Below are 14,617 nucleotides of genomic sequence, written 5' to 3'. Positions count from 1 at the left end.
TATAGAAAAATATGGGGTTGATGAATAGCATATTCACATACGTCATAGGGGTAATTTTGTCATTTTGCAGTTTTTAATATTTATTTTGTTTTTTGGAGGGGTAAAATAGTAATTTTGCTATTTTAAAAATAGTTTTTTTTTGTAAATGCGTGGGCTTTGGTGGGTCCTTCCGATGGAGAAAGGTTTATACTTAAGGGTATAGTAGTAATTTTAAATGTATAAATTAATAAAAAAAAAGTAGAAAAAACTCCGGTATGGCCCCACGTGGGTCCCTCGTGTACAGTTAAATGGATGTCATTCCTCAGACAAAGTTACTGTGGAGCAGTGGTGGTATACCTTGGCTGTGCACCAAGTATCCATGGAAAGCCTACAAAGCAATCTGCCTTTCTTTCTGGTTGCAGCCATATTTCTGCTGCCACTGCTATACTCTCTCTTAATTAAGAACCCAAATGAAACACAAGGCCATGGAAAAAGTAAAAAGCTCCATCTCCCACCAGGCCCCACAAGGCTGCCAATTATCGGCAATCTTCACCAGCTTGGCAACAGTCCTCACCTCTCTCTCAGTCGCCTCTCGGAGAAGTTCGGCGCCATCTTTTACCTACAACTAGGTCATATCCCAACTGTGATAGTCTCATCAGCTAGATTAGCCAAAGAAGTCATGACAACACATGACCTTACTCTTTCAAGTCGCCCCCAGCTCTACTCTGCAAAACATTTATTCTATAACTGTACCGATGTAGCCTTCGCCCCCTACGGCGCTTATTGGAGGCACTTAAGGAATATTTACATACTTGAGCTTTTAAGTGCGAAACGAGTTCAGTCTTTCAGCTTTATAAGAGAAAAACAGGTTGCTCGTCTAATTAACCGAGTTGCTGCCTCATATCCCGGCACCACCAATCTTACTAAGATTCTTGGGCTATATTCAAATGATGTACTTTGTGAAGCCGCCTTTGGAAGGGATTTTTCTGAAGGGGGTGAGTATGACCAACACGGATTCCAAAAGATGCTCGAGGAGTATCAAATTTTGCTTGGAGGATTCAGTGTGGGAGACTACTTCCCTTCCATGGAGTGGATGAACACTCTGACAGGCATGAAATCAAGACTAGTTAAAACGTTTCGGCCCTTTGATCATTTCTTCAATGTGATCATTGAAGAACATCTCAATCCTAAGAGAGTAAAAGGATAACATAAGGACCTTGTTGATGTTTTGCTTGATTTGCAGAAAGGTGGAACGCATGGCATAGCTCTCACAATGGATAACATCAAGGCTGTTATCTTGGTGAGTTAATACATTCAATGACAAACTTTTCTCTTCAGTAAAATTGGCACTCAGTTCACTATTGGCAAGCGTTCAATTGAGTCTAAACTAAGAGGCGGTGGAGATTCCATTTTAGCTGGTTATAGGGGATGACTTTATGAGTCAATTCCCCAAGTCAGCTATGTATCTCACTCCCTTAAGGTGATCATGCTTGCCAGGTTACTGAGCCTAGATCATTGACAGCTAATGTGTTACATTAAATCATCATTTACTGGTTGTAGAATATGTTCGCGGCAGGAACTGATACTACATTCATAACCCTCGACTGGGGAATGACAGAGCTTGTCATGAACCGAAAAGCCATGAAAAAAGTGCAAACTGAAATAAGAAATTTCATGGGAGAACGAACAGTGGTACTAGAGAGTAATCTGCCTCAGCTGCATTACCTGAAAGCCGTGATCAAGGAGATATTCAGATTGCACCCTCCAGCTCCGATACTAGTTCCAAGGGAATCCATGGAAGACGTAGTAATAGATGGATATGATATTCCTACCAAAACGCGCATATTCATCAATGTCTGGGCAATTGGCAGAGACCCGGAATCCTGGGAGAATCCACATGAATATGAGCCAGAGAGGTTCATGAGAAGCAGCATAGATTTCAGGGGGCAGGATTTCGAACTGATTCCATTTGACGCTGGAAGGAGAAGTTGTCCTGCTATTACATTTGGAATCGCAACTGTGGAGCTTGCTCTAGCTCAGCTTCTCCATAGTTTTGACTGGAAGCTCCCACCAGGCATCGAAACGAAGGATCTGGACATGACTGAAGTGTTCGGTATCTCAATGCACAGAGTCTCAAATCTGATTGTGGTTACCAAACCACACTTCACCAATATTATCTAGTGTTGACAATTTACTATATCTTGCTTCGTGTATGTATTTCTGGATTCAGTCAAATAACGAATAAGCATTCCAACCTCCATCTGCCAACTTGCTCATCCATGTAATATCCTCCACCAAAAAGAAAGAAAAAAGCACATACGTACATATATGTGTCGCACATGCAAGATTCATATTGATAGACCGGCTGATGACGAAGGGACTGAAACCAAAATGAAAACATGGCCTACTTATTCTCAAGAGTGATGCAGAACATTTTGCTATCCACAGTGCAAAAAACCTCTGTAAGACCCGAGGAATTGATACTACAAAGAAAAAGAAATTGGGCTCAAGTCCCCGGCTAACACTTCTAGAAGATAAGATGACAAGTGACATTTACAGAATCCTAACTACCTCAGTTGCAGAACTCTAACATGCATCAGCAGAAAGTGTAAGAAAAGTTAAAGTCTCCCTAATAAACCGAAAATGTTAACCTAATCTATATGAAGAGTATACATTTCCAACATCTTAATCACTACATATATAAAGAGAGAGAGAAAGACTTACAAACCTGCCACTGGAATACAACCTAATTGTTTAAATATAACAATACCTGAATGGACAAGACAGTTAAAAGTGAAGTTCAAGAGCATCCTAATAAATCTTCTTTGACAATGAAAAAAAGAAACAATTAATATATATATTTCATAGACAGAACATATTTTAAAAATAATCCGTATCAGAGACGCATCCATTTGTGCGTGTTGGGCATGTCTACCTCAATTTTTTATGTCTTTGTGTCAGACACTTCATACGTCTACCTCAATTTTTTATGTCATCGGATACACACTTCGTTTCCTCATCGGATACAGACACATGTATCTATGTCAATGTAACATAGATTAATATAACCCAAACTAAAAGAAGAACAGGCCACACAGTACACTTTGAAGATTATTACAACCTACTATATAGGATGGTCAGAAACTTATGCAGCAATGTTAGGAGAAACTGTGACAAAAGCTGTTTGTGACTGATCAACAAAGTCAAGAGAACCTAGAGGAATGGTTGAATCTGAACATGTTAGTATATCATCTTGTGCTGGTCGTAGGGATTCCTCTGGGAATACTGTTGCATCCGCGCAAAATGAGTGTCGTTCTCTTTTTTCTTTTCTTGATTGCTATCGCTAAAGTCAAATTGAGTTTCCTTGGCTCAAATTCAACAACCTCATAGGGTGAACACTCTGAGGATGTAGATGTGAAGGACGCATTGGGAATTATTTTAAAAGAAATCCTCAACTTGATAGCTCACGCCAACTATGTATATTAAATGGACAACATGATCCTCGTGACTTCTTTAAATCTATGAACACTAACATTATGATGAATGAAATCACAATGGAGACCTGGATTACCAACCCACATTTTATTAGTTACAATTACATGTATGTGTAAGGAAAAAATAATAATAAAAGAAAAAAAATACTCAGTGATCTCTCCTCAGAGAAGGGGTTCTGACAGCTCCATTTCATTTGAACCCTGCTGTTGTGTCTCGACCAGGTGGGATCCTACAAAGTTCAGTCCCAGCCATTGCCAAGGCCAGCATACATATCTTTGCCTGCTTCTGTTCCTCGAGTCCTCCCTAGTATCTGACTCTTCAAGCTGCCGAGACAGCTCCTCCACCCTCTCACCAAGCCTGAAAGCCCTCAAGTCTGCCAACCTCAACGATTTCTCAGCTGCATCTCTTGCAGCCATGGCTGCAGCTGCTGTCTCTTCCTTAAATTTTAGCTTTTTCTCGGACTCTAACATGGCTTGTTTTGCCTCATTAAGTTCCTCCTGGAGGGCTGAAAACTGCAGCAAAGTAAATGTAAGAGATATTAATTAGACTCTGCAATTCAAGCTTCAAGTAAAATTAGGTGCAATAGTATCTAAGAAATTCTATTTACTATGAAAGGTTTTACATTATGGCAGTTGAAATTGCATTGCATAGTGCTTCATCAAATAATCAGGGTTGAAATCAACAAATCCAGAGGCAAATGTTCAAGGGTAGATCAATCTGAATCACCCTTGCCTTCAAATTACTTGTGTTTCCTTGCCACGTGTGTGGGTAGTAGATTATCACCCAAAGTCAGTCACGTTGAACACTTACACCGTGGTGGTTACAGTTTCTCTCAGTAATTTTCTTCCATATAATGAATCTATCGGGTCATGTTCAACTACCCGATATATGTAAAATACACAACCTAACTCGATTATAAGTGGAGTTTATGGTTGCAGCCTCAGTTTTCTGAAAGCGAAAGTATTTGCTGTTTCTGTTCTTTCTGGTCATTATCTATAAGAACTACTCCATACTCCAGAACCCGACTTCTATCCCTTGACTACTTAACTGTATTGTTGACAGTATAGTGTGTGCAACAAATTTCACCTAGCTTATCATGATGTGGTTTTCCTACTTTCTTTTTCTTTTGGGTTCTATTCTTCAAATCGCAGCATAAGAAATTCATTGAGGCGCATCAAACAAAACAAAGGAGGATCAAGGCAGCAACTTGATTAAAAGAAAAAATGTAGATATAACACGAGCCTCAAAAGGGACCTACAATATCCCGACATTGATTGCACCACATCTATAATAAATCTTTAATGTCTGAGACTGTTTGATGCAAATCATGTTCCGGGTTTCAAACTTTCTCCTTTCAAATTCCCAACTAACCATATGTGCTTTTTACTTTTCTTTTATTAGTAAGAAACAAAATTTGCCCAGTATATCCTAACAAGTACAAAATGGTGTTGCTCATCCCCGTCAATGCTCTGCTAATTACCCTTTGGAACTCAGACATGCACATCCAGCAGAAATACAAGAATGACCAAGTAATGAGGGGAAGGAATACCATTTGCACATACTCCGAACACGTGGGGGGGCCAATGTAAGAGAGTTCCTCATAATACAGGAAAGACCCAACAAAAATGCTGAACGCAAGATTACAAATTCATATCTTATACTTCTCATTTTCGAGGTATGTATAGATTGACTCAAGCTTAATATGCCAATATATAAGTACCAAACAAGTGCAAAATGTGGAGTACACTCCAAGCGCATTATGGCAATTCAACACATTGAGTTTACAGTGCCCCGCAAACTTGGCAGGTCTTTGATGGACAGGTTTGGAGAGCAAAAGTTGAAAGTGAGCTTGTCAAGACATTTAGTGGAAAAGTCTGCAGTTTGGTGTACAAAAGTTACAGGGCGAACCAATTAAGTGCAGAAGTAACTAGTTCAAGAACATGAGATTTGCAGATTGCTTGAAGAAAAAGGTATTGGAGTTTTCTAGATTAAGCAGAGATTTGGTATCTTGGACAATGAGGTTGTACCGTTTTTTATATTTCGAAGTGAGTTGGGTTGATTTTGACGGTGCTGCTAGAGGTGGCAGCCAACGCCTGTGGTGGTGGTGGAGATAGGAAGAAGATATGAGAGGAAGATGATGATTAAAGGTATCCATTGAATACTAAGCTGGTCCCATATAAATTGCTACATTAGTCTTTGGTCTCATAATATCCTAGGGACTAGTGAAAAAAAAACACTTTGACTCTGTCAACTCAAATTCAACATGGTAAACTGACAGAAAAAGGAAATGAATGGCATATTTGGATCAAAGTCTTCAAATATGCCATTAAAACTGGAACCAAAACTTAAAAACCCCTAAAACAAATTCAATGAATCAAACCTAGCCTCTGCTTCTCAAGCTCATAAGATCAGGAGTTGGTTGAGGATGTTTAATACTTCCTTGATAATTAAGTTCTCATTTAACCATACCAATTTGCTGTCCTTGCAGATTCTTAGCGCTGCACTACATATTCTGTCTAGCGTTTATTTTCAGTTCCTTAAGCATTAAAGCAGCTACTTCGTCATTAATCCTTTTCTAGTCCAGTTCCAAAGTCTTGGATAGACCAAGGTCAAAATAAGTTCAAATCAAAACAGCACATACTTCCACAACTCTGAGCTTGTACCACCCAAAAAAATGAGAGTACTCCAAACAATCATCAAATTACCAATACAAGATAGGGAATTAAGCAAATTGCCTGGTTTAATAGCAATAAGTTCCATCTGAGGTGAAAGACACATGCACATCATGACCTGGAACTTGATGAAAAGACATTACTTGGGAAGTGAATCGATGAGTATCAGCTAGAACTTATTTAACCAGGCTTGGTATAAAATAAATCACTTAACAAGCAAAGTAGGTCAAGAAGACCTGCAGTTACAAAGTCAAGAAACCAGACTAATCACCCAGTTTTCCAGAAAAGTAATAGATCCCATCTACCAGTAAAGTACTCAATGGAACAATTTCTAAACTCACCAAAATTTTTGGTCCATCTACAGAGAACAGCCTTAATGTTCAACCAAGTACCTAACTGCTCCATGTAAACACCGTTAGATACTTCGGTTGAACATTAAGGCCCGCATAACTTAGGTTGAACCTAAAAAGTTTGGTCCATCTACAGAGGACGGCCTTCGATTCCTATGTTAGATATATGTCCCGCATAACTGCAAAAAGGGAAGAAACTCCGAAGATGATCATACGGTGAGTGAAATTATCTGGACCCTAAAAAGGTTGCAAGTTCAACATTCGACCAGGGAACAACCAAATGACACTTGACTCCAAGAGATCGCTGATTAGTTTTTTTTATTGGGTAGATAAAAGGTATTCATCGATATATTTTAGAAATTACATCAAGAAGAATTCATGTGGACGATCAGCAAGTAACCAATTCTCCATAGACCCCAGCCCCCTAAGAGAAAGCAGACCAAATACTCTCAGTGAAAGAACAGTAATAACCACATGGTTTACCTACTCCCTTTACCTCCTACACAACTACAGCAACTACAAGACAATTTGGTTTACAACTCTACAATTTTTTTTCTTGTTGATAAACGGCACCATATTCATAAGATGGAGAAATTACATCACCACCAAGAAGTTTAACAAAGACTATTCTAAAAGGACTTGACCCAAGACACAAGTCCTCACCTGGTCACCTACCAAAGTACCATTACCGAAAGTAAAACACGTAAAACAAGCAGAAAACAAAAGAGAGAGATAAGAATCACAAAAAAAGCCAAAAAAACAGAAGCAGGAGAACAGTCCAAATCCTAGGAACCACCACCATGGTGATAATACCATCAAAACAGTATCAGCACAACAACAGAGACTACCCTCCAACAACCCCTTCTTGCTTCTGTATCAATTACGCACCATGTCTAACGTGCAACCCAGTCTTCCTCCCTTCCAGAATACTACAAATCAAGTTCGACCTCTTCCTTTTCATCATATTTGTCTTCAAGTCATCGTAGTTGTGAAGGGTACATATATATGTAATGTGGTTATAAGGGTACTTACGTAATAAGTGTAGATGGATATATAGCATGATTGTAATAGATTAGGGTTAACCAAGATAATACAATGTAGCCAATATTATTAGCATGGTATTGGAGAAACCGATCTTAGGATGGTTGTTTCATTTTCATAGTTTTCATTCGAGTTTATGGTGATCAGGAGTTTGATTTGGTTGTTTGACATTTGTGGGGAAGCAAAACATGGTTTGGCCGGTTTCAGATCTGATTTTTGTTTGGTTTCAGATCTGATTTTAGTGCAGGTTGTATATTCTGTTTTCAATGTGATTGGAATCCAATTTGGGTATCTATTTCTTGCTTGTTTGATTCTATGTATGGCGGAAATTTTTGGATTTGCTTGGACTGAAAATGGGTGGAGAAGAAGGTGAAATGGGTCAGGTTTGACCCATTCCAGTTCTGCTGGTCCTGTTCCTATTCTGGTATTCCCGTTCCGATTCTGATTTTACTGTTCTTATTCCAATTTGATGATTCTGGTTTCCTGTTCTGATTTTGATTCCTTTTTCTGATCCCCATTCTTGTTCTTGTTTTATGGTCTGATTCCGATTTATCTGAATTCTATTTTCGAATTTCCTGATTCCAATTTTGTGTTGTCTGCTTCCACTTCCTAATTATGATTTCCAGTTATGATTCTGCTTTTTCTGTTGATATTGATTATGATTTTCTAATTATGATTCTAGTTCTTCCGACTTCTTGGTTCTTTTCGATTTCTGGCTCTTTCGGTGTTCCTTTGATGTTCTTTGCGATGATTTCTGGTTCTTTCGATGATCTTTGGTTTTTTGGGTTCACTTCGTGAATTCAGGTTCTTGTGATTTTATGGTTCCTGTGGATTTTGTGGCTATCTGGTTCTTGTGATTTCTTGAAGTGGTTCTCGTGGTGCTTTTCGTGACTTTGTGGTGATTTTTGTGATTTTCTGGTGGTTCCTTAGCTATCTCTGTCAGTTGTTGTTGTTGTTTTTCTTTTCGCGGTGCTTTCGAGTTTTTGTGATTATTCCCTATGCTTCTAGGATTTGAGTTCTGCAATTTGGAGTTTTCTGTGATTTGGTTTCTCATGGCAATTTGGTGGTTTGTGGCTAGGCTCTTTGTGGTTTACCGAAGTGGTTCTTGCGATTGTTCGTGACGGTTCTTGTGGCTTCGTGCTTGTTTCTAACTTTCTATGGTGCTTGGCGGTTATGATACCCCCCAATTTTTATTTGGCAAATTCATGATTTTCCTTGCATGCCATCATGAGTTTGAGAGGGGGAGTAGAAGGGTTTATATATATGTAATATGGCTATAAGGGTACTTACATAATAAGTGTAGGTGGTACATATAGCATGATTGTAATAGATTAGGGTTAACCAAGATAATACAATGTAGCCGATATTATTAACAGTGGTATTGGATATCGTCTATCCATCCCTCCTTTTTTGCTCTCCCCCACGTTGCTAGCCTCCCTCTCGTCCAACAACCACAGTATTTTCCAGGAACTCTTCTTAAGTGTTTTTTCCCGCTTTCTAGCCAGCCTTCGTAGACTTCTATAAACAATTAAAATTAGTTTCCACCAGTTAGAAGTTAGACCTCTCCATTACTAACATGTTTTTACTTGCAAACTGCAAAGGGTAAGCTTCAATAAGGTTATAAGATGCTATCATTAACTCAAAGGAATCTTCTAGTTTCTCTCCAGCAACATCCTCTAGTGAATATATTTGCAGGCCATGGTTCATAAACTTTAAGAGTTGCAAGATATACTCAACACGGAGCCGATATCTATTGCAAAGATTCATCACTTATTCCAGGACACGAGAATATAAGCTGGTCATATACTCATATCTATGCTAGATAACCATACCTTTGCTATAAACTCTTGTTCAACGCCTCTTCCAGCAGTAGCTTCCTGCTCTGCTGCCACTTTCCACCTTGTGATTTCTTCCTCAGCAGCGGCAATATCCATCATAAGTCCTTCAACCTTTTAACAAAAATACTCCTAATCAATAAGTGACTCATATAATTACGTGGAGGGAAGGAAACAGTCATGAGTAACATACACTTTCGTTTGCCACTCGCTCTTTTTCTTCAAGTTCCTCAACACGGAGCTTTCTTTGATTGAGCTCTTTGGATTGAGCGTCCACATGGGCTTTAAGTAGACTCGACTCTGTCCTTAATCCAGATACAAAATATGCAAAATCGAATATTAAAACTCAGTATATCAGTGAGACTAAAGAGTGCTACCAAATAAAGAACTCTGCAATAAGCCAAGTACAAATACTTTAGACTCCACTAAAATCAACTTTCTTAAGAAAATAAACTATTAGCAAGCAACATTTAGAACAAGATTAATGATAGAACTAACAAATATGATCTCATAGACCAGGAGAAAGGAAATTGTCTTCCTAAACGGATTAACTTTCAATGTGCAATGAAGTTCTAGTGGGTGATATTCAATATCCTCAATGTGCTAGGATAGCTTTCACAAGCAAGAAAAATAAAGAAAGAGAACAGTAAATTATATTATAGTTAATGAAACAGAAAGTTTGGAGAGAAAAGAGAGTACCACTTTAATTGATTAAGGCCTTCTCTCATACATCTTTATATAAAAATAATAGGGTTTGCATAATGAAAACATAAAAAAGTTCGGGTAGTTGGGGTCCCGTAATCCCCAACTGTCCCTTAGAACTCTAAAAAGAACAATGCTATGTAAGTTAACTATTAACAATCATTGTATGCAAACGATAAGCTTTTGTCCCTAACACCAAATATGTATTTTCTATGAACTATGAACCACCAACTTACATGCAAGCACAAATGCTAACTAATATTGAAAAGATACCTTAATTCATCTACAGAATGTTGAAGCTCAATGATCTCAAGCTGACATGCCTTAACTATGTTCTCCAAAGCACCAGCCTACATAAAGTGCAACATTTACTTTCAATCAAAAAGAAGGGAAGCTTAAATTTGTGAGAAACAGTACAAGTTCTAACACAAAAAGAAATGCTTACCAGAGTATACACTTCATCTTCCCCTGCCTCATTAAAACCCTGTTCTTCATAGGAGGAATCCTTGCCATTCCCAAGGAAATTACTGAAACCAGGTTCTATCCCAATCTCTCTTAAACCATTTTCTGTAGCTCGTAGGATCTCGCTTGTTTTTGACGATGGATCAAAAGTCATCTTTCTTGGCAAAGCACTTCTAAGTAAAGACACGATATGTTGTTTCTCCTTCACCAAGCGAGTAACTGTCTCATTTAGACCTTTAGATTCATGGGTCCACACTTGCATTCCATCCCTTACCTTTTCCGCAGCAATGTTGGCAAGCTCAGAAGTAGATTTCATCATATCCAAAGAAACCTGTAATCTCTCATTCACGTCCATTTCTTGGGGGATAAAAAGTGAGTCTGTGAACTCTGACTGGTCTAATTGACTAGAATCCACTATCTTAATAATACCGTCAATCTGGTCATGGATTCGTGCAACACAATTCAGCTGATCAACCAAAAGCAGTCTTTGCAATTCCGCCTTTGATTCCAAACTCCTTAATTTACATTCACACTCACTGATAACCTCCTTCAGCTTATCAACTTCCTTCTCCGCCATATTTTGCTTCTCCAACAACTCTCTCTCCATCTCAGCCACCTTCCCATCTTTCTCACCAACCAACTTCTCCAAACTCTCCACATCCGACGTTTTCCTACCCACTTCCTCTCTCAACCCACTAATCGTCGCTTCAAGCTGAGAAACCTCAATAGCAATTTCATAATTCCTTTGTTCCATTTGCTCACGAGCCTCATTCCTAGACTTCATAGCCACGTCATACTGCTTAAGCATCTCTTCAACAATCTCATGTGTTCTCTTAATAACCCCATACGCCACCCCCGGCAATCCATTATACCTCTGCGACTTCGGCAACCCACCCGCCCCGTTAAAATTCTTAAAACTCCCAACCTTCCCACTAATCTTCTCAATCCCACTAACAAGCATTTGCGAAGCCGCCTCACTCTCCGATAACATTCCTTCTCTAAACTTAACCAACTCATCCCTCTCCCTCAAAACCACTTCCAACTCTTCCTTAATCTTCTCATTAACTCTCAAAGTTTCTTCCTTTTCCTTCAATTCATCCTCTCTTAATCTTTTAAACTCGTCTCGTTTCTTAATGGCTTCATGTGTAAGCGCTTTTAACCGCGTAAACGACCTTTCTAACTCTAATTTCGAATTCTCAGCTACAATTCTAGCTTTCTTCTCATTCTCTAATTCTAATACAATTTCTTTAAATTTATTATCGTCTGAATTTGAGGAATTTTGATAATTAATTAGTGTGGGATCATCTTCTTCTTGTTCTACATCACTGAGTACTGGATCGTTTTCTTCGTCACCCAAATTTGCCATTCTAATTAATTCATCAAAGTAATTAAATAATATGAGATCGTACCTTGGAAGAATACGCGGAGAACCGACAAGTGTTTTTGGTTTGGTTTTTTTTTTTTAAAAGACTTCGAGACGAGGAAGGAGGAGGAGACGGGTTTTAGGATCGTGTAGACCGGGTTGAGGGGTGCAAATCTGTATAGCCGTGTGCGTCGACCGTGAAAGTAGATTGAGATTGTATGTGGATAATCTTCATGCAAATTAACGGTGGATGGGAATGGGTGTAGTAGGAGTTTAATGTCTCGGCAGTGTGGTCCCAAGTTTAATAAGATGGCAGGAAAGAACGTGCAATGTTGTAAAAAAGCCACGTGTCACAACCACAGTTAGATGATCGTATGATCTAGGGTAGGGAATCAACCCGACCCGATTAGGAATAGTTCATGTTCGGGTTGATTTTTATAGGTCTCTGTTACTGCCGACCCCATATTATATTGGGCAGACCCAAAAACAAAAACAATTATTACAAATGTGTCATTGCCTCCAAAAGTTGTTTTGTGTTGGGCACTTCATAAACCAAAGTGAATTTGACTTGTTGCAACCTTTTCGGCCTCTCTCTTCTATTCTATTCTATTCTCTTCTCTTCCACCATAAAAAATCTTAAACCCTTAAACCCTAAAGAAAATTATATCATAACACTAATACTAAACACTAATGAAATAGCCCAACCCCATTTTAGAACTTGAAGATGAAGAAGAAAATGTAATGCATCATGACCCCATTCATGAAGAAAATATAGAACAAGTTCCAAGTGACCCCATTCAAGAAGAAAATGTAGAACAAGTTCCAAGTAATCTCATTCAAGAATAAAATGTAGAACAAGTTCCAAGTGACCCCATTCAAAAAGAAAATATAGAATAAGTTCAAAATGAAGAAAATAGAGGAATGGATGATGATGCATTTAATAAGAATAAGGTAAATCTAAATTAAACGTAATTATGCATGTAGTAATTATTCATGTGTACAGTGATATATAGGACTGAAAGAGAAAATTCGAACACCCGAGGCTTAAACGACCCGGCTAGGTCGTTTGTATTGCATACCAAACGGTCTGGTCACACCGTCTGGACTGAGTCCAAAAAGATGTGGACATGTCGTTTGGGATTTGAACTTAGAAAAAAAAAACTTCCTGGTGTGGTCACACTTTTTGGACTAAGTCCCAAACGACATGGCCACACCGTTTGAACTAAGTCCCAAATGACATGACCACACCGTTTGGACTGAGTCCCAAATAACAAGTCCAAACGGTGTGTGGCCATGTCGTTTGAGATTTGAACTTTGAAAAATATGAAGTTCTATTTTTTTGCCTCTTGACCAGTGTGGCCACACCGTTTGGAATAAATCCCAAACGGTGTGGCCAAGTCGTTTGGGACTGAAATTTGGCGAACCTCGATTTCTTTTTTTCTTAACTTCCATATTCCAACAAGGACTCTTCCAACAATTCTAACACTTCCAAATTCAACTTCCATATTCCAACAATTCTAACACTTCCAAATTCAACTTCCATATTCTAACAATTCTAACACATCAAAATTCAAAACCAAACACATAAAATGGAGAATCACATAATATCAAATAATATTTTGAAATAACATACGACAAAATCAAGTATTCATAAAGTTGGGTACAGATATCACAACGTCACTCTTTACAACAAAAGTAACTTAAACAACCCTATACTACTAGAACTCTAAAAGTTGAGATCAATGCTCAAGAATAGGCTGCTTCTTCACCTATGTTCCTTCACGATATCGTCCGCCAATGAACTTGCACCGGGTCAAATTGTATGCCTCCATGAACTCGTTCTGTGCATTGTCTGGAATCGCAGTCCCACCCAATTGCAGGCCTTGATTGAGCAAGCGAGAAATTTTCATCAACGATGGACAAATCTTTATCATTCTTTGTACCGCCACTACCATTGAACTGAATCACCGCGAGGGAATACAACGCCGTTGCATGTGAACTAATTGTTGCTTTCGCCATTAACGAAGCACCACTGCCTCTATTATCTAAATTGTAGAATCGAATCTGCACAATGAATACAAGATTTGTGAGTGTGAGAAATGATTGATCGATTCTGCCTGTGAATATATAAAGAGATGAAAAACCAACCATGCCTAGAGTATAACTTGCTTCAATGTTCCCAACATCCATACATTGTTTCAAGAATTTGTGAGCAGATTCACTCCAATTTTAGCTTTTGCAGTGAATGCTTTGGGGGATGTTTTCATTAGAACAAGTGGATGTAATCCTAATCCATAAAATCTCTTGCACCTGCAAACATTCAACATGAAAAAAAAATTAAAATCAATCTCAACAACAACAAAAATCAGATGGAGAAACGAAACCCAATGGAAACAAAAAAACCATTTTGAATAAGCGCAATTTTTGGTTTTTGGTAGGTTTTTTTGTGTATTCACGAGCGCAATTTTTTGTTTTTGGTTTTGGAATGTTTGTTTGTGAATTTGACGAAGGGTGGTAACTGGCTATTGCCGGTTTCTCGATTTGTTGAGTGTTTTGGTTGGGGGGTGTATGGTTCAAGTTCTACCAACCAATAATGGGCGCACTCCCGCCCAACTTCGGGTCCGCCCCAACACAATATGGGGTCTGGCAGTAACAAGACTCTTTTTATATCCGTTTTTTTATTCGGGTTGGGTTCGGGTTAAATATTTCGGTTTGGTT

General features: G+C 38.6%; 1 protein-coding gene and 1 pseudogene across 2 annotated transcripts; one reads left to right on the top strand and one right to left on the bottom strand.

Annotated features, from left to right (window-relative positions):
• Positions 1-241: 241 nt before the first annotated feature.
• On the top strand, positions 242-2,237 carry LOC147497024 (cytochrome P450 71AP13-like; annotated as a pseudogene). The gene is made up of 2 exons (XR_015194995.1): positions 242-1,279; positions 1,540-2,237. The product of XR_015194995.1 is annotated as a cytochrome P450 71AP13-like (transcript).
• Positions 2,238-3,488: 1,251 nt separating this feature from the next.
• On the bottom strand, positions 3,489-12,147 carry LOC147497023 (paramyosin). The gene is made up of 5 exons (XM_086559793.1): positions 10,520-12,147; positions 10,348-10,424; positions 9,566-9,677; positions 9,370-9,486; positions 3,489-3,986 (listed from the first exon to the last, which is right to left on the bottom strand). The coding sequence occupies exons 1-5, from the start codon at positions 11,900-11,902 to the stop codon at positions 3,636-3,638; spliced, it is 2,040 nt and encodes a 679-aa protein (XP_086415919.1). The 5' UTR covers positions 11,903-12,147; the 3' UTR covers positions 3,489-3,635.
• Positions 12,148-14,617: the final 2,470 nt, after the last annotated feature.

The sequence above is a fragment of the Coptis chinensis genome, chromosome 5 (genome assembly GCF_015680905.1).
Source record: "Coptis chinensis isolate HL-2020 chromosome 5, ASM1568090v1, whole genome shotgun sequence".
Classification (NCBI taxonomy): Eukaryota; Viridiplantae; Streptophyta; class Magnoliopsida; order Ranunculales; family Ranunculaceae; genus Coptis; species Coptis chinensis.
The sequence above is the reverse complement of the archived record's forward strand: the minus strand, read 5'-3'. Positions and strand labels throughout refer to the sequence as shown.

Coding starts and splice junctions, on each gene's coding strand:
- LOC147497023 (XM_086559793.1), bottom strand. CDS start 11,902: ATGGCAAATTTGGGTGACGAAGAAAACGATCCAGTACTCAGTGATGTA. Junction 10,425..10,519: donor AAGATGAAGTGTATACTCTG/GTAAGCATTTCT, acceptor CACTTTATGTAG/GCTGGTGCTTTGGAGAACAT. Junction 9,487..9,565: donor AGCGAGTGGCAAACGAAAGT/GTATGTTACTCA, acceptor TTTTGTTAAAAG/GTTGAAGGACTTATGATGGA.